The 26626-nt window shown below is 39.7% G+C and overlaps 1 protein-coding gene and 1 pseudogene across 6 annotated transcripts in view; one reads left to right on the top strand and one right to left on the bottom strand.

Moving 5' to 3' along the window:
* Positions 1-26626, top strand: part of MARK3 (microtubule affinity regulating kinase 3) — an 81810-nt gene that overhangs the window by 10040 nt on the left and 45144 nt on the right. For all 6 annotated transcript variants that reach the window (XM_087818015.1, XM_087818007.1, XM_087817987.1 and 3 more), the window contains exons 2-3: positions 6652-6843; positions 18738-18791. In XM_087818015.1, the coding sequence (XP_087674141.1) occupies positions 6652-6843; positions 18738-18791 (246 nt within the window). The remainder of the gene's footprint in view (positions 1-6651; positions 6844-18737; positions 18792-26626) is intronic.
* LOC107538595 (small ribosomal subunit protein eS6 pseudogene) lies at positions 15944-16590 on the bottom strand (annotated as a pseudogene).

Here is a 26626-nt window from a genome sequence, read left to right as displayed (position 1 = left end):
GCAAGTTAAGGGAGGTCTTTCCTCCCATCCCCTAAGCTTTCTTAGCTTTCCTTGTGCTAGTACCTGGCTTGAAATGACCTTCATTTCCCATTAGAAGTCTACTGCTTGCCCTTCAGAGGCTCTGTCCCTTCACCTCTAGAACACCTTTTTTTTAATCTCACTCAAATGTGGTCATATCCTCTGAGCACAGGAGCTACCAGTCACGTGTGGCTACTGAGCGCTTGAAATGTGGCTAGACTTAATTAATTAGGATGTTCTGTAAGTGTAAGACTTATACCAGATTTCAGAGATAGTTTGAAAAAAAGAATGTAAAGTATTAGTCTTTTTATATTATACGTTGATATGTTTGGGAATATATTGTGGTAAATAAAATGTTATTAAAATTAATGTATCCTGTATTATTTTTAGTTTTGCGACTAGAAAGTTGAAAAATACATATGTAGCTTACATTTTATATATTTGGTGGACAGCACTTAAAGTACATTTGATGGACAGCACTCAGATTTTCTCATGGGGCAGTGACTCTTCCCCATGTTAGCTCTGCAGCTAGGTTATGAATAACTTAAAGGTTTGGCACCATACTTTTCTGTTTGTTTTTATCCCCTTGTAGTACCTGGCACTTAATAGTTGCTTAGCATATAGTTAACTGGTCAAAACCTACTGAGTCAGAGTTTTTGTTTGGCCACAATTTATTTGTTCCTTATAGTTCTGAGGATTAGACAAGTAAATTATTTTTCAGTATACAAGTAAATTGTTTTTTCAAAATAATTTAATTATTACGATAGTTCACCTGCTATACCAATAAAAGTATTTTATTAAAAGTGAAACCAAGTCCTGGCCTGTGTGACTTATGTTTGTTGAGCATTGTCCTGTGCATGGAAAGGTCGCAGGTTTGACTCCCAGTCGGGCACATGCCTGGGTTGTGGGCTCCTTCCCCAGTGGGAGCTGTGCAGGAGGCAGCTGCTCGATGTTTCTCTCTCTCTCCCTTCCACACTCTCTGAAAAAGCAATGGAAAAAATATCCTCAGGTGCGTATTAAAAACAAAAACAAAAAAATACTTGATTGCTAAAAAATGCTAACCATCATTTGAACCTTCAGAAGTCATAATCTTTTTTTGGTGGAGGGTCTTCCCTCAGTGTTGATTGCTGTTGACTAATCAAAGTGGTGGTTGTGGCAGTTTCTTAAAATCAAGATAACAGTGAAGTTTGCCACATTAATTGACTCTTCCTTTCGTAAATTATTTTTTGTAGCATGTGATACTGTTTGATAGCATTTTACCCACAATAGAATTTCTTTCAAAATTGGAGTCAGTCCTCTCAAACCCTGTCACTGCTTTATCGACTAAGTTTATGTCACATTCTAAATCCTTTGTCGTCACTTCAACAGTCTTCACAGCATTTTCACCAGGAGTGGATTCTGTCTCAAGAAACCACTTTCCTTACTTATCCATAAGAAGCAGCTCCTCATCTGTTAAAGTTTTATCATGAGATTGTAGCAGTTCAGTCACATCTCCAGGCTCTGGTTCTAGTCCTTTTGCTGTTTCTACCATATCTGTAGTTACTTCCACCACTGCAGTTTTGGACCCGTCAAAGTCATCAATGACAGCTGGAATCAACTTCTTCCAAACTCCTGCTAATGTTGATATGTTGACCTCTTCTCATGAATCATAGATGTTCTTAATGACGTCTAGTATGGTGAATCCTTTCCAGAAGGTTTTCAATTTACTTTGCCCAGATCTATCAGAGGAATCACTATCTATGGCAACTATAGCCTAATGAAATGTATTTCTTAAGCAGTAAGATTTGAAAGTAGAAATTACTCCTTGATCCATGGGCTGTAGAATGGATGCTTTGTTAGCAGGCACGAAAACAACATTAATCTCTTTGTATATCTCCATTAGTGCTCTTGGGTGACCAAGTGGATTGTCAATTTGAAAGGAATCTTTTTTCTTCTCTGAGCAGTCTCAACAGTGGGTTAAAATATTCAGTAAACCATGTTGTAAACAGATGTACTGTCATCCAGCTTTGTTGTTCCATTTGTAGAGCACAAACAAAGTAGGTTTAGCATAATTCTTAAGGGCCCTAGGATTTTTTGAGTGGTAAGTGAGCATTGGCTTCAACTTAGTCACAGCTGCATGAGCCCCTGGCAAGAGAGTCATGTCTTTTGATGCTTTGGAGCCAGGCATTGACTTTTCTCTAGCTGTGAAAGTCCTAGATGGCATCTTCTTCCAATAAGTTAAGGCAGTTTTGTCTACATTGAAAATCTGTTGTTTAGAGTAGCCACCTTCATTAATTATGTTAGCTGGATTTTCTGGATGGCTTGCTGCAGCCTCTTGCTCCTTTCACCTTGAACTTTCACGTTATGGATGCGGCTTCTTAAACCTCACAAACCAACCTCTGCTAGCTTCCAACTTTTCTTCTCCAGCCTCCTCAGTTGTCTCAGCCTTCATAGAGTTGAAGAAAGTTAGGGCCTTGCTCTGTATTCGGCTTTGGCTTAAAGGAATATTGTGACTGGGTTGATCTTTAATTCATCCCACTAAAACTTTCTCCACGTCAACAAGAAGGCTATTTCACTTTCTTATCATTCGTATGTTCACGGGAGTAGTAGTAGGGTTACTTGCAGACAAGTACTGTGATACTGGAATAGTTGATCTGATAACTGAGACAGCTACTAATGGGGCCAGTAGCATATACAGTGTAGAGACGCTGGGCAAAGGGATGATTCACATTCCAGGCAGAACAAAGTGGATGGTGCAAGATTTCATCTCACTACTCAGAATGGTGCACAATTTTGAAACTTATGAATTGTTTATTTTTGGAATTTTTTATTTACTGTGCACCACAGGTAACTGAAACTGTGGAAAGTGAAGCTGGATAAGAGGGACTGCCGTTATGAATGGTTACTTTCAGTTAAATTTTGTGGTAAGTCACTACTGGTGTAGAGAAATGTTATAGGTTGATCTTATACCTTGCCAAGCTCTCCCATGAGTTTCAGTGGTATTTTTGATTCTTTTGGTTTGTATGTAGATATATAATGTACAAATAATGGTATTTTTATCTCTTTGCTTTGATCTACATTTTAAAACTTTTTCTTTCCTTAAAGTGTTGGCCATGACCTCCAGGATTATGTTAAGCAGTTTCGTCTCGTTTTTTATTTTAAATGATTCTAAAATTTCTCCGTTCAGTGTAATATTTGTTGAAGGTTTTTGGTCTGTGATTTTTATCAGCTTAAGGAAGTTCCGTTCTAAGTTCCTAGTTTGCTAAGATTTAGTTTTTCAAATCACAAATTGTTGAATCTTATCTTTTTTTCAAAAGTGAATCGATTTTATGAATATCTCTGAATTACAAAATACTTGGGGAACAGCCCTTTATTCTCACAATTTGGCTTTATAGGTTTGTTTTTTTTACACATTGAAAAACCTGCCCATATGTTAATGAGGCGGCTTGTTTTAAGGATTAGGAAGGATGTCATTTGTTTTACAGAAGGGACGGAGCTCCCTTCAGGCAGAATTGAAACGTAGCGTAAAGTTGTTGAAAACTTTTAAACATGATTTTTTAAGTTATCTTACATTTCAACTTGGTGCTTTACCAAATAGGTGTAAGGGCAAACCTGGAACCATATTTATTATGTTAGTTTTGTGTCTCGAAGGCCTGTATTCTCATTCGTGCCTTGTGGTTATGATGATTTTCATTTTATGACTGAATATGTGGACACATTTTCTTAAATGAACTGATAGGTATAACATAAATGAGTGCATTTCCCATTCATTTTCTTATTGCTTCTTACATTAGTATTGATACAGCCCTGACCCCTGTAAATAGTGCTTTGGCTGAAAGTAACAAAACCTAACCAAATAGGGGTTTGTTTTTCTCACAAAAGAAATCTAGGCAACTTGTAGCTTTTGGTTCAGCAGTTCAATAATATTGGATCTGGTGGTTTTAGAAAATACTCTTGTCTTTACTTTCCTAGAACCTCTTAGTAGACGTTCACTAATGAGAACTGGCCAGAGCTAAGCCATATGCTACCTCTAGCTGCAGGGAAGTTTTAGAAAACAAGAATTTAGCTAGCCCTGTTGCCTTCCCAAATACATCCAGCATCTCTTAGAAACGAAGAGGGAAGGAATGGATATTGAGTAGATAACTGCAGTGTTTGCTTTGTTTCCTAATAATGGCAACTTAAATGTTTTGCATTACAGCAAAGTTTTAGTTTGAAAATGAGCGCTTTATGAATTTGTCTTTGGCTTGATTCTGCCTTATTTTTAGTAGCAGTGTACATATTCTAGTTTTCTTGGTGGATGAAGGTAGTGATCGGCTCTATTCCATGGGAGGGAGAAGGATCAGGACTCCTTTACCTTTAAGAATTAAATTCAGCAGCTCAGTACCTGTTCTGTGATTAGTGCTGCTACAAAATGTTATAAAATGACTAAGAATTGTGTAACTTTTTTTTTTCTTAACCCTCACCATTGCTTTTCAGAGAGAGAATGGAAGGGAGAGAGAGAAACATTGATTGGTTGCCTACTGCACACACCTGGACCAGGGCCAGGATGGAGCCTGCAACCGAGGTATGTGCCCTTGGCTGGAATCGAACCCAAGACCCTTTAGTCCGAGGGCTGACTCTGTAACCACTGAGCCAAACCAGCTAGGGCTTATGTAACATTTTTGTGTCCTCAGCTTGTTTATTGGCTCCCTATAGAGAAAAAAATTTCATATGTGAAATGATTAACTAAAGGTACAAGACTTCAAAATTATTTGTTAAAATGTTTAATAGCATAATTTAGTTGTTGCTTTAGTCTTTTATCAACAAGACCTCATTTATTATAATAGGCTATTTTCCCTACATTCTGATTTGGAAATTAGAATCCTTTTTGCTATAGGGACAATGTTATAAGTTGCTTAGATTTATAACTAGGTTATAAAATTCTGTTTTACTAAGATATATTTAAAATAAAAACAAAGACAGCCCTGTCCAGTGTGGGTCAGTTGATTGGAGCGTTGTCCGGTACACCAGAAGGTGGAGGGTTCAATCCCCAGTTAGGGGTGATACGGAAGGCTTTTTCTCTCTCCCATCCTCTCTAAAATCAATTTTTAAAAAAACCCAAAACATAAACATCGTTGTTTGTAATGTTGTATTACGTGATAGAGTAAAACAGAAGGAAACCTATCCCAAAATCTGGTACATCTGGAAAAATATTTAGTTAGATGAATGTGAGAAGGCAGATGGAAATTAATGTGGAAATTCTGAAAAGGACATCTTTTGAGTACATCAGAGGTTGATGGCACAAATCCTCACCCCCCCATTGCTTTTCAGAGTGGAAGGAAAGGAGGGGGAGAGAGAGAGAGAGAGCTCGAAGAGAGAGAGATGCATTGATTGGTTGCTGCCCACTTGGGGCCCGGGATCAAGCCTGCAACCGAGGTACATGTTCTTTCCTGGAATCGAACCCCGGACCTTTCAGTCTACGGGCCAACGCTCTTAACCACTGAGCCAAACCGGCTAAGGTTCTTTTTAAAAAAAAATTGATGTGAGAGAGAGAGAGAAAGAAACATTGATTCATTGTTCCTCTTATTTATGTATTGGTTGATTATTGTGTGTGCCCTGACCAGGGATTGAACCCCCAACCTTGGCATATCTGGACGATGGCCTAACCAACTGAGCTACCCTGCTAGTTCGATGACAAAATTCTTAAGCTTTTACTTTAAAAGACTTGTTTTTCTTTTTTCCTTGATGTCAGTGTATTACAAAGTAGTTTCTGATGTTTATCAGCTAGACCCAGGCTTGTTTGGACCTATAGGTAGGTTGATAACATTAGAAGGAAGGGGCATTGTTCTGAAAAAAAGTTAGAAAAGAGAAAAGAATGAAGGAGGTTGAAAGTGCCTGTGTGAGTGCTGTGAGAGTGAGAAGTCTTCCTGGAGGTAGGGGAAAGCAGCCATGGAAGGTAGGCCGTGGGGCGTGGTATCCTCTGAGCATGTGTGAGGGAGGAAGCTTGTACCTGCAGAATTGTACTGGCGGTTGTAACTCTGATACTTCTATGTTTAACACAGTTAGAGGTGTATATAATTTGTTTTACCTTTATGGAGCATATTGAGTACTTTACTCATCTATTCAACGAATATCATCAAGGGCCACACAGTCTGGCTCTTTATTTAAACACATTGTTTTGAATTATTGTTAGCAGCATAGTGTAGGAAGAAATTGGGAATCCAGATTCTCTCTGGATTTCTCACTAGTGATGTGGTCGTGCGTAAATCACAGAGGTACCCTCATCTGGTGAAGGTAATGTTAGCCTTTTGCCTGTTTCACAAACTGTGGCATAGGGTCATATGTGCCAGAGCATTTAAAATAGCACATGGGAAAGTTACGTTCCTGACTGCCGGCAGTCCTGTTACTCCTCTTTCATGTTACAGCCACGTATAGAAAACATCTCTCTTGAAGCACCCAGCTGAACTACAATACTTGGTATTGGGTATTTTCCTCCTTCGGAGTATTCTCATTTTCCTCATAAATTTATATCATGGGCAAATTTCTTCAAAGTGCTGGATACATTAGGATTAAAATTGAAGCAGTAATGTTTTGTTTCCTCAGCTAGAGGCCCTTAAAACTTGGTAGGTATTGTGTGTTCTCATGTCCTTATCTTTGTTGTATGTTGTGTTGTAGCACACGTCACATGGAGATGGGCGGCAAGAAGTGACTTCTCGCACCGGGCGCTCTGGAGCTCGATGTAGAAACTCTATAGCTTCCTGTGCAGATGAACAACCTCACATCGGAAACTACAGACTGTTGAAAACAATCGGCAAAGGGAATTTTGCAAAAGTGAAATTGGCAAGACACATCCTTACAGGCAGAGAGGTAAATCAGAATTATGCTTAATTTCTGTTACCACACTTACTCTGTTTAGTTCCACAAGAGAGAAAGAGGAAGAAAATATACAGATTTGCCCTCCTTTCTAAGCTAATTAAACATTTTTTTGAAGAACAAGAAGTATATTATCTGGGAATTCTTTTGCTCTCCTATTTCTTTAAATGTTGTAAATATTACATTGATTGATTGAATAATCTTCTGCCCTTAAAAATGGATAGTGTTTTATTCTTTTTTAGTAGTATGTGCCACTGTAGTAAATATTGTTTTAACTTCATGTATAAGCACATGGTACTTGCAGATCAATAGTGCTGTTTTGTTACAGATTTATCCTTAAGAAGTTTCTTCATCTCCTCAAACACATTTTTCACAGCTTATGTTTGATGGGTTATTGTGGAGGAAGGCATGTGTTTTCCTCTCGTGTGATACCAGCTTTCTGCTCAACTACTTTGCGTATTTGTCAAAAATATTTCTGTCAAAACTAAATTAACTCCCTCCTCACGTTCTCCCTGGGCAGTACACAGCTTGCTGTGCTTCTTGCATTTAGGTCTTTGAACCTATTTTTTCTCTGCCTGAAATACATTTCAGCCTTTTTGTCAGGATCACTTCTAGGAAGTAGTTAACAGATTCCCTTTCCCCAGGCATGGGACTCATGTTAAAAATCCTGATACTCCCGTAGATAGCATGTTTTCCATTTATTGGAATTGCCTGTTTACCTGTCTTCCCCCTCCAGTCTGCAGGGTAGGTATCAGTATCTGGCACATATCAGGTACTTAATATTGTTGACTGATGGAATGATACTTTTGAAGAAAGCTTTTTTTTTTCTTCTTCTTTTTTTTAAATATCTTTATTGATTTCAGAGAGAGGGAAGGGAGAGGGAGAGAGAGATAGAAACATCAGTGATGAGTACATTGATCTGCTGCCTCCTGTGCACCCCCTACTAGGGATCAAGCCCACAACCTGGGTATGTGCCCTGACCAGGATTGAACCTTGATCTCCTGGATCATAGATCCATGCTCAACTACTGAGCCACACCGGCTGGACAATTGTTTTTTATTTTAATAATGGAAGATTCATGGGACATAATGGTAATTTTCCTTGGCAATGTGCTTGACCACGTCTGGATCTTAGTGCTCATAGATCCGACACGTCTGTTTAATGAACATCATCTTCCAGGTGGGTGCTGGTGCTAAAGTTTATCCTGTCAGTGGTTATTGGGTGGTTTCTGATTTTTGCTGTTACAAACATGTGCAGTGAACATTCTGTAACATAACTCTCTGTATTCTTGTTAAGAGTGTTTTTGTAGGATAAATTCCTAGAAGTGGAAATCCTGGGTCAAAGGGGATGAGTGTTTAGCATTGTGGTAGGTGTTTGGTTTTCAGAAAATGTCATACTACTTTATTAACCTACCAAAACAAATAAGGGTGTCCATTTTTCTACAGTCTTGCCAACACGACTGTAGATTATTTTCGTCTGTAGAAGATGGTGAGATCATTGTGTTATTGGTGGAGAGCTGTCCTTTTCCCCACCGGTTGCTGGTGAGAGTTGATTTCTTGCCATATCACAAGAAAAGGGATTTTTCTGAGACTCCCACAAGAGGATGAGATATTTCTGTGAGTTTCCAAGGTCCTGCCGTGGAAGATGTATAACTGTGACTTCAGCAGAGCTAGGATTAAAGCCATTGCCCAGAGTTTCTGTTCCATGTTGGGGGACAGTTCATTCCAGCTTCAGGCTAGCTTAGTTTGTTGTTCCCCGCTGCAGTTCATTAGTCTATTGCATGTGGGGTCTGCAGGGCCACGTGGCTGTGGAGGGAACACGGCAAATGCAAGGAATCAGGAGCAAAGCCAAAAGAACCAGAGAGCTAAGAGTGCCAAGAAGAGCGAGAAGTCATTTGCCTTGGGATTATGTATCCCCCAATTTTTGTGGGCTTGCGGTGGCCCAGCCCCTTCTAGCCAATGATCTCTGTTCCCAGGTTTGACTGACAGAAACCTTCCCTGCATCACCCCGACTTACTGCATATGTGCCCACCTCCCCTTTGTCCAGTCCCTTCCCCAGTGATCTGCAGGGAATGGACCCTTCGGGAGTGTGAAATTGCAGCTTCCTGGTGAAGCTGCCCGAAATGGCAATGGTTCTAATGTCTGGCCTCCCTTTTGCTCCTTTCCTATTGTGTATTAATAATTAGCTAATTACAGTGGTACCAAATGAATTATAGCTCTTGGTGACTGCAGACTCCCAGAGTGAGTGAGTAGGAAAGGTAGGAGAAGGTGATTAGAAAGTGAGAAACTAAAAATTGAGATCATAAAGGGTTTTCAGATATTGGTAGTTCCAAAGACAAGAGTATAACAATGTAAGTGGCTAATTTATGTGACTTTGTTTGTTTCTACAAGTTTTTTAGGACTCTTCTCATTTATTCTAGTTGTTCAGAAATTTCACAGTGAGGTGCCCAGGAGTTGGTCTTCATTCATTGTTCCTGGTGCTCATTGGACCCTTTCAATATAGAGATTCTTGTTTTTCAGTTCTGAAGAATTGTCTCATTTTATTATTTAAAAATCTTCATTCTGGAATTATAATTAGAGACTGGAACTCTTGAAAAGATCCTTGATTTTTGTTGTTGTTGTTTGATGTGTTTTCTGTTCTGTGTTTTTATTTTACTTTCTAGGCGATGTCTTTAATTTTATTGTTCAGTCTTGCGTGCTTGAATCTGTGCTTCCCTTTCATCCCAGCTCTTTCTTGTCTTCTGATTATTTGTCTTTATAGCATCCAGTTCTGTTTTCTCTCTCCCTGAGAGTAGTGACCACTTTATTCCCTCCCCCCCTCGTCCCCCCCTTCCCTCCTTCCTTCTCTCCTTCCTTCCCTCCTTCCTTCCCTCCTTCCTTCCCTCCTTCCTTCCTTCCTTCCTTCCTTCCTTCCTTCCTTCCTTCCTTCCTTCCTTCCTTCCTTCCTTCCTTCCCTCCCTCCCTCCCTCCCTCCCTCCCTCCCTCCCTCCCTCCCTCCCTCCTTCCTTCCTTTTTTTAAAATAGCTTTTTACTCCCTGCATTGTTTCTCTTTTCTCTGGTGTTCTTTCTTGGTGTCTCTCTTTCATACAGACACTTTCTTTGGAATCTGGTAATCTGTGGTTGTCTATTTGTATTTAAGGTGGGAGCCCTAAGAAGCTGATCAGAGGTTGGGTTTGCATGTGTAGGGTATGTTTACCACGAATCTTTCCTGTTGGGAGTTGTTTAGTGCTTTTATTGGAGGACCCCAGATGTCATTAGATAGCCTTTGGCTCTCTTCTCTGGGAACATGCAGTTTCTCTAGATAAGACCCTTCATGTACTTTTAGCTGCATCTGTCAAGTGTCTGTGGGCTCTGGTTCATTGAAAGCAAAAATGCTTTCTTGAATGAGCTTATCAGCTGTAAACTTGAAGAATAATACTGATTATAATAAAGCCCCTGCATTTCTTCTAAAAAAAAAAAAAAAAAGACTCCTCTGTTCTGCCTGAGAGGAGGTGGTGGTCCCACCTGTCAGGGGCAGTCTGACACTTCGTTTCACATTTTCCATCACCATGCCTCACTCCTGTCCTCTGCTGGGACCTTTAGTCCAGAGCCTTGTCATCTTCTCCACAGAGTACATTTCTAGCCTCTTAAGAACCAGTAAGTTATTGGTTGGTTTGGGGAGCAGCAGACATTCTGTATACAGGCTTGTGACCTTGGAATTAGCTCAGCAGCTCCCACATCACCTTTGGTTCCCCGGGACCTCCAAGTCTATAACCCTTTCCGAGTTGTGCTGGGCAAATCACATTGTTTCTGGTTCTTAGTTTCCTCTGTGCTCTCTTTCAGGAAATTATTGAAATGTCTTTCCCACTGTGTCTTCTCACCATGTTACTTTTACTCCTGTCTGCCTTTACTGTCCTCATTTAACTGCAGGTGTCCTGTTTCCTATACTAGAGGAGACGACAGAGCAGGGAGGAGGAAGGATTAGAACTGGAACCTCATTTACCCTTGGCCTCTTGGTGATCAAAAAGTATGTTTTGTTGATTGTAAGGATGATGAAATCATAGTTCTTCATCCTGGGGTGTCTGAACTTGAGATTTTACATAAATGGCTATATATTTTAGTCATGACATTTTTGTTAGTGTGTGAAGACTATGTTAGCTTAAGGGAAAGTTTGGAAACTTGAGAGGAAAAACAATCCCAGTCATAATACCCTGAACACCATTCTTGTCTTTGTATATTTTCCGTATTTATATGTATGTTTTCTTAACATACTTTGGGTCATAATTTTGTATCCTGATTTTCCCCCTCACAATTTTATCCTAAGCAGTTGTGCTTGTTGCTGCGTAACCACCTTAACTAGGTGGCAGTGGTTATGTGCAGTTCCATTGATTAACAACAGTTCTCAAACTTTTTTGTCTCAGAACTCCTTTAAACTTTTAAAATTGAGGGCTCTTGCCCTGGCTGGGTGGCTCAGTTGGTTGGAGTGTTGTCCCGTACACCAAAAGGTTGAGGGTTCAATTTCTGGTCAGGGCACATACCTAGACATACCTAGGTTGTGGGTTTGACCTGTGGTTGGGGTACGTACAGGAGGCAACCAGTCAGTGCTTCTCTCCCCCTCTCACCCCCTCCCTTGTCTGTCCCTACCTTTCTCTAAACAATAAAAACATATCTATGGGTGAGGGTAAAAAAAAAGAAAAATTTGAGGACTCTCAGAAGCTTTTGTTTATATGGTGGTATTTATTGATATTTACTATAGAAGTTAACACTAAACCTAAAACATATATTAACTCACTTAAAAGAATAACCCCTGTTACATGTTAATATAAATAATGTATTTTTATGAAAAGCAACTCTTCCAAAACAAGTTATTGAAAAGAGTAACACTTTCAATTATTTGCACATCTCTTTAGTGTTTGGCTTAATGGACGTTAGCTAGATTTTTCATACCTACTTTTGCATTCAAACTACTTTGGTATGTTGTTTTGGTTCAAGTGTATGAAGAAACCTGACCTCCCACAGGCACATGGCTGGAAGAGAGAGGAGTGTCCTAATCCCCTTTCAGGTGCTTGCAGATATTAGTCTCTGATGGTCTACTGAAACTCAACAAATGGTAGTTTCTTTGAGGAGGGGCAGTACTTAGTTGAATGTTTATTCAAAACAACTATAGTAACTGACAAAGAAGAGTTAGTACCCAGAACAGTTTGCTTCATTTGGAAGTTCATAGTGGCAGATTCAGAAGTGAGCAGCAGAGGGTGGAAGAGCCTTAGTGTTCTGATGGCAGATGTGACTGAAAAGCATAAAGGTGGCTGTCGTGCATTTAGTACAACCCAAGGTCATGTCTTCACAGTTCACGTGCAGAAAAAGAAAAACCCACATAAACCCAGTTCCTACAAATTAACAATCACTCAGTTACAGTTGTGACACTTTTTAAAATTATGGTAAAATATACATAAAATTTACCATTTTAATGATTTTTAAGTGTACAGTTCGTTGGCATTAAGTACGTTTGCATTGTTGTGCAACTGTCACCATTATCTGTCTCCAGAACAGATACAAGGTGATACTCTGCCTTGTTTCAGATTTCATAAAACAAATGTCCTTTCTGTGCTCTGTTTAGTCTGTGTTTTTTCACATTTTTGTGCTTTTCGTTGGCAATTTTGCTGTTCAGGGCTGAAGTACTAGCTAGTGTGCAAGCATGTGATGTGATCACCTCATAGAGAAAATACAAATGTTAGATAAGCTTCGTTCAGGCAAGAGTTCAGTGTTAATGAATCAATAATCCGTAGTAAATAAGGCCTCCTAAATAGAAACATGCATAAAACGAGGTTATGTATTGATCAGTTGATGAAAATATTCTAAGGGCTCACCAGAACCTACCCCTCCTTGTATGTCCCCTAGGAACAGTGTGGTTTAGTGCTCACTAATTCAGTGTACACAGGGACTTCATAGAACATTGTTATACTATCAATAACAGAATCAGCCGTCTCCTTTTTTTTTTTTTTTTTTTGAAAGATGGGACTTAATTATTGCTGATGTTTTTCTCTAACAACAGATACATATAGAAAGGGTAGAAAAAATTATAGGTGTTCCTCAAGTGTTTAATGATTTTTTATTCTCTGTTAATGTTTTCAGGAGTAGAGCACTGCCCTGGCTGGTGTTGCTCAGTGGTTAGAGCACTGGCCTGCACACTGAAGGGTCTCGGGTTTGATTTCTCATCAAGGGCCCATACCTGGGTTGCAGGTTCGATGCCCAGCCCTGGTCAGGTTGTGTGCAGGAGGCAACCAATCAGTGTTTCTCACACCGAAGTCTCTCTCCCTCTCTCTTCCCTTCTTCCTCCTTTCCTCCTTCCCTCCCGTCCACTCTCTCTAAAAGTTAATGGAAAAAATACCTCAGATGATGATTAACAAGACAAACAAAAAGAGTGGAGCACTAAGAAGCAAAATTGACAGCTCTCTACATTGGAGAAGCTGCGTGGAGGGTGTTGGCCGAGTGCCCAGCTTAACTTCATGGTGGCTAGGAAGAAAGTTGGCTTTCACACTGGGACCTTCCACATACACAGCACAGAGTTACTTTTTTTGGTCTGTTACACTTTTCCTATATTGTACCCTCTGTGAGCACACTCTGGGTTTGTATGCACCCTGCTGCATGTGCCTCTGATTTTTATCTCCCAGAAATTGCTTAAAGTTGCTTATCTGCTAATGGCACCCCTCCCATTACTCTTTGCCATTCCTTGTTTGTTTATTCTTTAATTGGGCTGTCAGGTAGGAGAAGAGAAATGCATGGGATCAGTATGTCATCTTTAACCAATGTCCTTATTATGGTTATAAAATAACTTCTCAGTTAGTTACTTTTATTTGTTATATATTACATAGTTTTAAGAGTCAAGGCTTGTTTAAAAAAATAATGTCCCCTGGGCTCCCCCCATTTTCTAATATTTTAAGACATTCACTTTTAGTCTTTTAAACTGATTCTTTGGTTTTAATTTTATATCTTTAATAACATGCTTTTATTCTTGATAATAGATTTTTCAGTTTTAGGCATTATCTGTTGATATTTTTTCATTATGGTTTTTAAAGCCATCATTGACTTCTTTAAAAATAAAGTCTTTATTGAAATACAACACATCCCAGAAAAGTGCTTAGGTCATAGGTGTACAGCTTGATGAAATATCACAAAGTAATCATGTTTGCATTACAATGGCCTAAAATATACTAAGGGCAAAAATATATTATGACTTGAACCCCAGAAGCCTTCCTTCTGCCTCCTTCCAGTTTCTTCACTATTCCTCTCTAAGGGAACCGCTGTCCTGATTCTAACACCAGAGATGATTTTTTTGTTTTTTTAAAATTATACTAATGGAATCATACAGTATATATTATTTCGTGTGTGTCTCTTTACTCCACTTTATGCTTGTGACATTCTCCCATGTTGTTGTGTATTACTAGGTTTTAATTTGAAATTTTATTTTGTAGCCACCTGTTCTAGTTGTTTGGCTTGGTCTTTATTGCTGTGGACTTAATTGTGTTCCCCAAAACCCAGATGTTAAAGCCTTAACCCCAGTGTGACAGCTTTGGAGAATGGGGCCTTTGTAGAAGTAATTAAGTTAAATTAGGTCATAAGGGTAGACCCCTCACCCAATTGGGTTCGTGTCCTTATAAGAAGAGCCACTAGAGAGCTTGGGGGCATGGGGGGGGCTGGGGAAGGAAAGCAGCCATGTGCAAGCCAAGAGGAGAGTCCTCCAGGAACCGATCATGCTGGTACCCTGATCTCAGCCTCCCAAACTGTGGAAAAATACATTTCTGCTGTTAAGCTACCTGCTCTGTATAATTTTTTGTTATAGCAGCCCAAGCTGAGTAATATGCCATTCACAGGCTATTGTGTCCCCAAGGACTTGGGATCTTTTTTGTAGTCTGCTCTTTTAGTGGTGGTGGATGCTTTAACACCTGTTTGGAGCTAGGTACTAGGATCTTTTGACCAGTAGTGAATTGACAGGAAGTGGAAGATAAGATTTTTTCTCCAGTGGGTGTGTGCTATGGGTTTGTCGGGCCCTTTTGGTTTAGGAATGTTGGGGGGAAACCCTTGTCATGCATGAGCGCTCTTTATTTCTATTCTGTAATTTTCCACTGTGCGTCTGGCATCAGGGTGAATCAATGGAATTTCCCAGAACTTCACAGGAGTGGCAGGGACACTCCTCTTCCTCACCTAGTGAACTCCCTTTTTCTGTACTCCCCCTTCCCCCCCGCCCGAAAAAACACCAACACATCCACAACCTTGGGAATGGGTGGGTGGTTTTCTCTCCAGTCTCCGTCTTCCAGAGTCAGCGATGCACCACAGTTGTCTCCTGTTTTGGTGACCTCGAGGTCTGAGGTGTTCTTCGGGCTCCAGCTCTGGACCAAGGTTATTTTGGTAGTTGAGTCATCACAACCGGGAGCTGGAAGGAAGAGGGGATTAGGAGCTTCCTCCTGAGGCTTCAGTGCCCCCCCCCCCATATTAAATGACAGTGTTTCACATTGAGGACACTTGCTTTTGATAAAATGACTTCGGTTTGATTTAGTTGAATGCAACATATTTCAGCTCCTGTTTTTGCTTTAGGTACTATTTGAATAGCACTATTTGAAAATGTGCAAAAACAGAATCAGAATAGAATCTTTAGATTAGAAGATGGATATTGAACAGAACCAGAAGAAACCAGTGATCAAGAGTTCAGTCATGAGAGTTAACCAGATCTCAGAAGATCCCTCCCTCCCTCCCTCCCTCCCTCTCTCTCTGAAATCAATAAACATATCCTTGGGTGAAGATTTTTAAAAAATAAAGAGTAAAATAAAATGCACATAATAAAATTTACCATCTTAACCATTTTTCCATTTTTAAAAAATATATATATTTATTGATTTCAGAGAGAGAGGAAAGGGGAGAGAGAGTCATTGGTCTGCTGCCTCCTGCATTCCCCCTGCTGGGGATGGAGCCCACAACCCAGGCATGTGCCCTGACTGGGAATCAAACTGTGATCTCCTGGATCCTAGGTTGATGCTCAACTGCTGAGCTACACCAGCCGGGCAGAAAATCTTATTTTTTTATTGGACTCAGACTTAGGGTAGAAGCTGTCAGAGGACAGCCTACACCTTCAGGCTTTTTTCGTTGTCCTCCATTCTCTCAACATGTTTAGCACACTCTGTGGCCTCTTTCTTGTTTCTCTTTGTGTGCCGTATGTTCAGAGCAATGTGCTGACACTTGTGATGCAGGACACATGGAGTGAGAAGATATGGAATCTTGGGTGCTTTGGTCCGAGGTTTCTTATCTTCTTTGTTTAGGGGCTTGCTCGCATCATCCTCTTTAGAGTTTGAAAAGTTTGTGGATTCTGCTAGCTCTTTTGGGTCCCAGGCAATGAGGCACAGTGGTATCAATGAGACCAGGAATATCCTTCATCCCTTTTTTTACAATGACCAGGTCAAGAACACTGAGATTGGCATCCACAGTGCAACTCCAAACAGATTTGCACCTCCTTTCTGCAGTTCTCCCTGGTCTGTAACAGGAATGCCCCTTCCTCAGTAGCAGGTGGACATGGGTCAAGACACCCTGCTTCATGGGGAAACTGTTGTTCCCATTGCTGTTGAGCCGCATAAGCCTTCCATTCTCCACCCAGGATGTCAGCAGCAACTTCTGTGGCCACAGGCTTTGCATAAAAGGTACAAGGAATGTGTTTATCATCCACCTCAGTGAGTTTCTGGCGGTCAGTGGCTCAGATGCAGGTGTTCAGCTTCATCTCAAAGCATAGAGACTGCCTCCAAGGTGCTGTGATGAAGAGCTTGGCATTATCTTTTGATGCACAAAATTTAAAACTTGTAGTGAAGTCCAGTTTGTCTATTTTTTCCTTCTGTAACCTATGCCTTTGCTGTCATACCCAAGTGATCACTGCCAATGTTATGAAGCTTTTGCCTTGTTTTCTTCTAAGGGTTTGATAGTTTTAGGCCTTACATTTATGGTCATTGATCCTCTTTGAGCTGATTTTTATATATGGTGTTAGGTAAGGATCTAATTTTATTCTTTTGCATATGGATGACCAGTTTTCCCAGCACCATTTGTTGAATATTATTATTTTGAAATTAATTGTTCACTTATTTTTACACTTTTTCAGTTTTCATTTGTAGTATGGTAAATATCTAGATATATAACTCACGTTTGGGGGGTCACCTGTAATCTTAAGAGTGGAAAGGGGACTAAAAAATTGGACAACCATTGACAGAGACTCTTCAAGCTTTTTCCCCAGACTTTGGCTACAGCCCCTTTCTTTATTAGTATTTCTTATTGGATCTGTGTTCTGAAGGATGCACAGTAGGAAAAACAGCAAGATCATTTATTGTCCTGGACCTCAGGTGCAAAGCTGAGTTAATTATGCTCCCCTAGTTCATGGCAAAGCCTCTTGTTAACTTGTTCCCTCCCATCCTCTGTTGTCACTCCCATCCTCCATTTCTGGATGTCCAGTTTCTAGAAATCACTTTTTATAAAAGAAATGACAAACCGAACAGGTAAGGATGCTGGCATAGGTCCACTTAGTAAATATTTAAGATAAGAGGTGTGTATAACTAGAAGCTATAGGGTTTTCTGTTTGTTTGTTTCATCGCATGGCTTGTCTTTGGACTGCCTGTGCTGTACTCGTCCCTGTTGATTCACTTGTCGCCTCTGTGTTTCATTTGGTTAGTCTGCAGATCAGTCTGGAGCTAGTCACCTTTCCTTCTTTAACTGCCTGAAGGGCTTTTCTGTATTTTAAAAAATTAAACTTTAGTTGGCATATGATATTAGCTTCAGGTATATAACAGTGGTTCCACATTTGTGTACCTTAAAGTGTGATTAGCACATTAAATCTAGTAAACATCTGTCACTGTGCAATTATCACACTCTTATTGAATACAGTTCCCCTTAACTTTTTCACCCATCCCTGCACTTCCCACCTGCCCTCCCCAGCAACCATCCGTTTGTTCTTTGTTTCTATGAGTGTGTTTTTTTGTTTTGTTCATTTGTTTTATTTTATTTTAGTTCCACATTCAAGTGAAATCATGCAGTAAATACTGTCTTTCTCTGTCTGACTCATTTCCATTTAACATAATACCCTCTAGGTCCATCCATGCTGTTGCAGATTTCATTCTTTTTTATTGCTGAGTAATATTTCTGTGTGTGTGTGTGTAATTACATCTTTATCCATTCATCTATTGATGGACATCTAGGTTTCTTCTATACTTGGTCATTGTAAATGCTGCTGCAGTGAACATAGGGGTACATATATCTTTTCTAACTTTTTAATAATAAAATCTTTTGCCCTGGCAGAGTAGCTCAGTTGGTTAGTGTCCTCCTGATGTGCCAGGTTTCAGGTTTGATCTTTCTCAAATGAATGAATATTATAATAAAATGTTTTTAAAATTTTCTGATTGAACAGCAACGTATTTGTTTGTATATTTACTCAGTTCCGGCTGTGTGCAAGGTACTCTAGGAGGCGTTCTGGACTGTATAAACCTATAAAAGCTGTGGTTCCTGCCCTTAACAACTCAGTCAGATAAAATTAAAATGTCAGTAAATAATGAATAGATTTGCCACATTGCCATATGTTTTTAGAAGTGTTTTCGTTGTATAATCTCTTTTTTTTTTATCCTTTGGTTTGTGAGATTTTTTCCCCCCTGTGTCTATAGGTGTTTTCATATAAAATGTTATAATAGTACCCTTATTTGCACAAAGTCCCTCTTTTCAATTTTTAAATATTTATAAGATATAAAATATTATTGTAACTAGTTGAGTTTTAGGTGAGGTTTGTTTACTTGCTTTTTAACAATGCCACATGTCTGGGCATTTACAAAACTATTACCAGTTTGTAAGTACCAAATTCTTAAAATGCATAAATTTTTATTTATTTTTTTCTAGGTTGCAATAAAAATAATTGACAAAACTCAGTTGAATCCAACAAGTCTACAAAAGGTAAGATTGATCGAGTATCCAGTACTTTTTAAATGATTTTTAGTGCTAATTGCCATCTAACTTGCCTCTTAAATACCTCCACTGGTATTTTATTTATTGTGCTTAGTACAGGAAAGCTTTCTATTTCTCAAAAGAATGCAACTTAAATATAGTATTGTATAGATGTAGTATTGTAGTAGTAGTTGGATTTTTTCCTTCAGTTGAAGATAACGCTTTTTAATGTTCTTAGTAGCAAACTGAAGGCTGTACTTTTAAATTGAATGTTCTAAATGATGATTAGAGTTTTTAAAAATAAGACAGAACAACGTATTTTCATGTAATTAGTCTTCGTCAGCATTATACACCATATGACTAATACTGAGATCTTTCAAGTCAGCATTTTGGCTTTATTAAATGTCACACTAGGTCACATTAAGGAGTGCTGATTAATTCATATAAAAGGGACACTGAATGATAGTTGAAAAAAGGTGTTTATAATACACTGTTGCCATCTGTATCACCTAATGTAGCTCAGGACTTCTCAACCCTGGTGCCTGTTAGAATCAGTTGGGCCTCTTCAAAGCCCTGATGACTGGCCCACAGGAGAGATTTAATAGCTCACGTAGGGCCTGGACATAGGCATTTCACTGGTGCCTCTGCAAATGATTAATGGCCTTTATAATAAGATCCTTCTAGTATTTTTAGTTTAATAAAGCCTTTTTATATACTTTATTTGATTTCTAGATTTGGCCTATAGTAGGTGTGGGGTACAGAGACATTGCACTAGACAAGAAGTCCTGGATTTTAATCCCGCTGTGACACTTAGCCAAATATGTAAATTGACCTTGAGCAGGTCACTTAACTTTCTGGACCTCAGGTTTCTCATCTTTAAAATACAGATAATTTCATTATCTCAGGATGGGTTGTTAATGAAGTAATGCATATTATAAAAGCTTTGTACACTGCAAAGCACTGCACATGTAAGATACTGTAAGTGTAATTCCCTGTGTATATTCCTAGTGTATTCCTAATGGTTATTTTCCAGTTATGTCATAAGAATTTTTAAGCCCTGTTCATGTGTGTGGGGTGGAGAGGGAGGTAGACTTCACCTTGCAATGGTATTTAAACAAGTGGTTCTGAAAGGCATAGTGGGCCTTACGGGTTCTCAAAGTGGCCCTGGAACAGCTCCAAAAATTCCAGTCCTTTGTTCTGAAGAAGAAATTATATTTATTTCCTTAAACTTTTATTTCTTTATATAGCTAAGGACATGGTACTAACTAAAACTAGCATATAAGTAAGTTTACTTGAGTATTCAAGTTCAGTATTTACATGATGTTACAAATCTTCCGCTGTCCAAGTGTCCTTGCAGGTAACTGGAATTCTAGCAGTTTTCTAGGGAGAATATTTTTTTATTGATTTTTAGAGAGAGAGAGAGAAAGAGAAACATCGATGAGAAACACCAACTGGCTGCCTCCCTCACACCCACCCACTGGGGATCAAGCCTGAAACCCAGGCATGTGCCCTGACTGGAAATCTAACCAGTGACCTCTCTGTGCCGTGCACGACACCCAACCCCTGAGCCACACTGACCAGGGCTCTAGGGAGAATTTTATTATATTTTCTTGTGTTGCTTATAATTTTTCCTTCTTTCTTTTTTCAGTATTTTTTGGCCATAATTTTTAATTGCTGTTAATTTTTATTATTATTATCATTATTGAAAATTATTGTTTGTCATATCATTATCAGTTTAGTACGGGGTAACTAGCCTTATAGTGTGATTATGCAGATTTGCATCACCACTAATTTTGGCACATAATCTGATAGATGAGATTTTGAGGTTGTCATGTAGTTCAAGTATGAGCCATCCACAAAGACTTATCTGTCCAAGTTAAACAACTTGGTAGGTGTAATGTTTTCAATTTATAGGGCATTGTTTTAAATTGTGTGAATAAGTTTGTATTATTTTCTTATAAATTAGAAGCAGTTTATATTTCTTTCAAAATCTTCACTGAGTTTATTTTCCATGAAAAAATGGCCTTTTTTTTTTTTTTTTTTTAATCCTCACCTGAGAATATATATATTTTTTCATTGATTTTTAGAGAGAGCGTGGAAGGGAGGGGTCAGGAAGGGAGAGGGAGGGAGGGAAACATCGATGTGAGAGACACATCTATTGGTTGCTTTCCACACGTGCCCTGACGGGCCAGGATCCAGCCGGCAATGGAGATATATGCCCTTGCCGGAGAACTGAACCCACGATCCTTTGGTCTGCGTGCTGATGCTCTAACCACTGAGTCATACTGGCCAGGACAAGTCATGACTCATTTTTTAACAATGTGGTTTACCTTTTAAAAAGTACTAGTCTTTATTAAGACACGCCAGTACACTAAGTGTAACCCATCTAAAGTTATTAACATTTTGCCTTAGCTGGTTTGGCTCAGTGGTTAGAGCGTCAGCCCATGGACTAAAGGGCCCTGGGTTCAGTTCTGGCCAAGGGCACCTCCATTGCAGGCTCGATCCTCAGCCCTGGTTATGGTGTGACTGGGAGGCAAATAATCCAATATGTCTCTCTCACATTGATGTGTCCCGTCCCCCCCAAAAGCAATGGAAAAAATATCCTTTGATGAGGATTAAAAAATAAAAATAAAGTTATTAACATTCTTTTCAGTCTTGGAGTAGACCGTTAACATAAAGAGGAGGGATATGAGTAGGTTATGAACACAGTGAAGCCAGGCTGAGTGGATTCAAAGCCAGGTTTCAACCTGGCCTCACTGTGACCAGCCATTTAGCCTCCATGGGTCTTTCACTTGTAAGATGGGAATGATCACTACCTCACAGGGCTGCAGTGAGAATTAGTAAGTTAACATTCAGAACCTTGTGGGAGAGCTGAGACTAGTGTGTGGCTCAGGGTAGGGACTGAGTGTTTGCCATTATTGTACATCCTACTGAAAATTAGGTTTTTGTTTGCTTGGTTTCCGGTAGTGGGAGATGTTGTTGTTTATTTACAATTTTCCCCTCACAGGAAATAAGTAAAGCTTAAGAATTGAATGGTAGATTCTGCCTTGGTCTCTTTTGTGGGACTTGATTGCTATAGACTACTAATCACAGCTAATATTTGACCATTTATTATATGCTGAGCACTGTTCTAAGTGTGTTACCGTATTAACTCATTGTATTCGTTTGCTCAAGTTGCTATAACAAAGTACCATTACACTGGCTGACTAAACAACATACATTTATTTTGCATAGTTTTAGAATGCACTCATTCATTTAACAGATTAGGGTGCCAGCATAGTTGGGTTCTGGTGAGAGCTCTTTCTGTTGCTGCCTTCTCACTGTGTTCAAGGCTGGGAGAACGCAGTGCCAGTGCACACAAGCGCACTCTGGTGTCTCTACTATAAGGGCACTGAGCCCGTCATGAGGACCAACCCTCATGACCTCATCTAAACCTACTCAATTCCCAAATGCCCATTTCCAAATATCATCACCTTGTGAGTTAGGGTTTCAACATGTGAATTTGTGGGAGACAAAATTCATTCTTAGTATTCATTTAATCTTTCCAGTTTCATGAGGTTGTAAAGTTCTTTTATTCAGGAAATAGATGCCAGGGAGATAAATTAACCTGTGCAAAGTCCCCAAACTGGATACTTAGTCAGTCATTCTTTGATAGGTTTAGTTAGCATTGAGTCAAGCGTTGATGAATTCTAAATGAAACATGTTTGCCACAGTTCAGATGGTGGAGCGCTTGTGCTAAGCAGTGACCTGGCATCACTACTGTATATAAGTACATAGGAGTTCATCGTCATCAATACTAGAGCCTGTGCCTCCCATGCTCATACATATATAGGCGTTAAACTTTTCCACAGCAGCTGATCTGATAGGGATCTTTTCTTCTTCATACTGTGTTACTTCAGTGTTATTACCATGTTGATTTTCCAGTGAGGAGACAGACTGAGAAGTGGATGTAGTCTTAACTCTTCAGCCAGTAAGTGATGGAACAAAGATACAAATACTGGTCTGACTCTGAAGTATGGGCTCTCTTCATCCCATTATGCCACTTTACTGTAATTAGTTAAGTTGCCCTCATTCAGGGTTTGTAAAAACTTGGATGGGAACTAACCCAAGGCTGTCCTTTGCAGGAGCTGTAAAGAAGTTAGCCGTTTCAGGTGTGGAGGAGTATTGCAAGTGCTTAAGAGAGCAGGCCTGGAGGGGGGTATAGCAGGGATAAATGGTGATGGAAAGAGACTTGACTTGGGGTGGTGAGCACCTAATACAGTGCACAGATGTGCTGTGGAAGTGTGCACCTGAAACCTGTATAATTTTGTTAACCAGTATCACTCCAATAAATTAAATTTTGAAAAGAAAGAGGCAGGTCTTTTACCTTACCTACCCTTCCAAAAATTGCATAAGCCATGTTTTTATGCAGGTTTGTTTATTTGCGCACTCATTTATTTAACAGACACTTATTATTAAACACCTGCTGAATGCCAGGCACTGTCTGAGAGTTCAGCTCAATTCTGACCCAATCTACTCGGAGATAGAATCAGATTCCGCAGGTAAAGGGTTTAATCCCACCACACTGCCCTCCACTTCAGGTGCCTGTGCTTTTGACTGACCAGCTACAAATTGTAGGTTCCAACGATCCCCTTTTTGGCTCACAGAACTCAAGAAAAGCTGTTTACTCATTCGATTACTGATTTATTGCAAACGATAGTAAAGGATGTGATAACAGTGGATGAAGAGATACATAAGGCCCCCGACTCAGTGAACCCATGTGGTCTGCAGTAAATTTTACCTCTGCCTGGAAGGATCTAAATATTTTTCACCAAATAACAAAGAATGGAAAGACCGTTGCAGCTGTCTTTGCAGTGTTGACATGGGAGTTCTCAGTGTCGGTGTACACGTAGCCTGATCTTTAGAGCAGTGCAGGTCCCTGAGCTGGAGGAATATGAGCCGGAGGTTACATTGGCTGGGTCAGGCGCCTTGAATGCCTCAGCCCTTTTAAGGAACAGTCGTCTGTGTAATAAACTTTTCAGTGATTCCCCCCTAACATTCCCCTGGGTTCTTATGACTAAGATCTTGTTATCAATCATCTTGGTAGCAGAAATTTAATTGTCAGCATACTGTGACACAATGAATTTAAATAGTACTGTCTTTCTTAAACTGCAACCACTTAATTAAAAATAAGAAATTTGTAATGTGTAATGAGATAATTGATTTTTTTAAATGTGTATTTATGGTAGCTAGTTAGCAGCTCTAAACCCATCTAAGAACGAAGGCTGCTCTTTCCTATGCCATCTTGTTCAAATGTCAGATGCTCTAGTTTCTAGATTTTCTTCTTTCCTTTTGCCCTAGCATCTGTCTTCTAGAAACTTCTACAGTGCTTTTCTTTTTTTTTGTTCTCTAGTCTGCTATATGGAGCTTATAGAGGTTAAATCTACTACTCCAAACATAGCATGCTTATTTTGGGTCTTGGTTCAGTCTTCCAAGTAAATATTCAGCTTCTTGGGACAGCCACAGGAATTGCCCTCAACATAGGCCTAGTTTATTTCATGTGTGTTGTTTTTTTCCTTAATCTGAATTCATTTGATTTCTGCTAATACTGGTTTTCTGCCATAATTCCAGCCTATTGGGGTATTTTTATTTAAAAAATATATCTTTATTGATTTCAGAGGGAGGAAGGGGGGGGGGGAGAAACATCAGTGATGAGAGTCATTGAGGGGCTGCCTCCTGCATGCCCGTACAGGGATCGAGCCCACAACCCGGGCATGTGCCCTGACTGGGAACCGAACTGTGATCTTCCAGATCATAGGTCAGTGCTCAACCGCTGAGCCACCTGTTGGGGTATTTCTAGTGATGAGTCTTTGTGTTAGCTGTCACTTCTAGCTCGATGCTGTACAGATTGGCTAAGGACGAGTTCACCCAGTCAGAATACCTGACAGGGCTCTTCAGTGGGAGCCCATCCTTTAGTTGATCCTGCTGGCCCAATAATAAAGCATTTTTTGAGTAAGGTTCAGACACCATTCTGAAAAACAGACTTTTAGTCCGAGAGAAAGGGAAGTCACTGTGTTTTTAAAAATTTAATCAAAATTAATGAGGATAAAAAACCATTAAATTCAAGTCTGCTAAGTATATAGTAGGTTGCCAAATGATTATTGAAGCATTATCAACTCCTGATTCCTTTTATGAGGGTTGGTTTTTTTTTTGTGGAAAAATCCTACTTACACCCACTCAGGCTTTTTTCTTTTTAAAACCAGTGTGTGTTTTGGAGCCACTGTTAATGCTTAGAGCTCTGTAACAGTGGTGGCCTTTTTTGGCATCTCAAGGAAATCTTAGTCGTGGAACAAGTCAGGAAACTATATAATTTGAAGGCAGAGAACCAGCTCATGCTTTTTATGTGGTCCATGATGGAATTACTTTTGCTGCTGCCACCACTGGGCTATTTGGGGCACTTTGGCTTCAGTCTCCTTAAATCAGTCATTTTTCAATCCTTGCTGTACATTAGAATCATCTATAGAATTTTAAAAACCCAAAACAACTTGGGGTGGTGAACACACAATATAATATACAGATGATGTGTTATAGAATTGTACACCTGAAACCTAAATAATTTTATTAACCAATGTCACACCAATAAATTCAATTAAAAAATAAATGAAGTTACCATACAAACTTGAAAGAAATGTTTTCTCCAAAATGCCCCTTTCAAGACCCCCAGAGGTCCTGGCTTGATGGCTCCAGGGTGAGGCTGAGAGATCCCCAGTGCACAACCCAGGCGCGAATGGCCCCTAGACTTTCTTTGGTTTCCCTTAAAGTTAGTAATTTCCCTTCCCTTCCTAAAGCTAATCTCCTCCAGTGTCCTAAGTCTTAGACTGCTGCCATTGCTGGCTGTTTGCTACTCTCTCCAAGTCTCCTGGGAATGACTTCATACCCAGTATCTTCACTTCTTTCCTTCCCCGTCAGGTGAAGCACAGATCATTTTCATTGAACAAGTCTATTCATCTTTTCCTGTTTTAACTCCTTCCTCTTTTCATGTTGACTTGTAGCAGGCTAACAGTTCAGGTCATTAGAAAAAGTGGGTATTAGCCCGGCCGGCGTGGCTCAGTGGTTGAGTGTCAACCTATGAACCAGGAGGCCACGGTTTGATTCCTGTGAAAAACATATTTTAGGAAAAACATATTCCTAGGAAAAACATATTTTAAAAAGGTGGGTGTTAGAGTCCTGAATATTACTGACAGTCTGGCATCTGTATTCGGATTAGTGTAATGGATCTGGTACACTGATAGAAACAGAGTATGGTAAGTGAAATTGAAGACAAGTCCCTTTTTTTTTTTTTTTTAATATATCTTCATTGATTTCAATGAGAGAGGGAGGGAAGGAGAAAGGTAGAAACATCAATGACAAGAGTCATTGATCAGATGCCTCTTGCACTCCCCCTACTGGGGATTGAGCATGCAACTGGGGTATATACAACCTGAGCATGTGCCTTGACCAGGAATCGAATTGTGATTTCCTGGGTCCTAGGTCGATTCTTTACCAGTGAGCCACGCTGGCTGGGCAAGCCCCCCCGCCCTTTTTTTTAAATGGAGCGTGTCTTTTTTTTAAAAGATGTTTTTATTGATTTTAGAGAGGGGGATAGAGAGTTAGAAACATCAATGAGAAGCATCAACATTGATTAGCTGCCTCCTACACGCCCCCTGCTGGGGGTCAAGCTGAAACCCGGGCATGTGCCCTGACTGGGAATTTAACCGTGATCGCTAGGATCATAGGTCGATGCTCGGCCGCTGAGCCACGCCAGCCAAGCAAGACAAGCCCTTCTTGATTATACATATTTAACCTATTGAGAATAAAATGTATCT

This window comes from Miniopterus natalensis, chromosome 1 (assembly GCF_054644295.1).
Source record: "Miniopterus natalensis isolate mMinNat1 chromosome 1, mMinNat1.hap1, whole genome shotgun sequence".
Taxonomy (NCBI): Eukaryota; Metazoa; Chordata; class Mammalia; order Chiroptera; family Miniopteridae; genus Miniopterus; species Miniopterus natalensis.
Note: the sequence above shows the minus strand (reverse complement) of the source record. Positions and strands in the feature narration are given on the sequence as shown.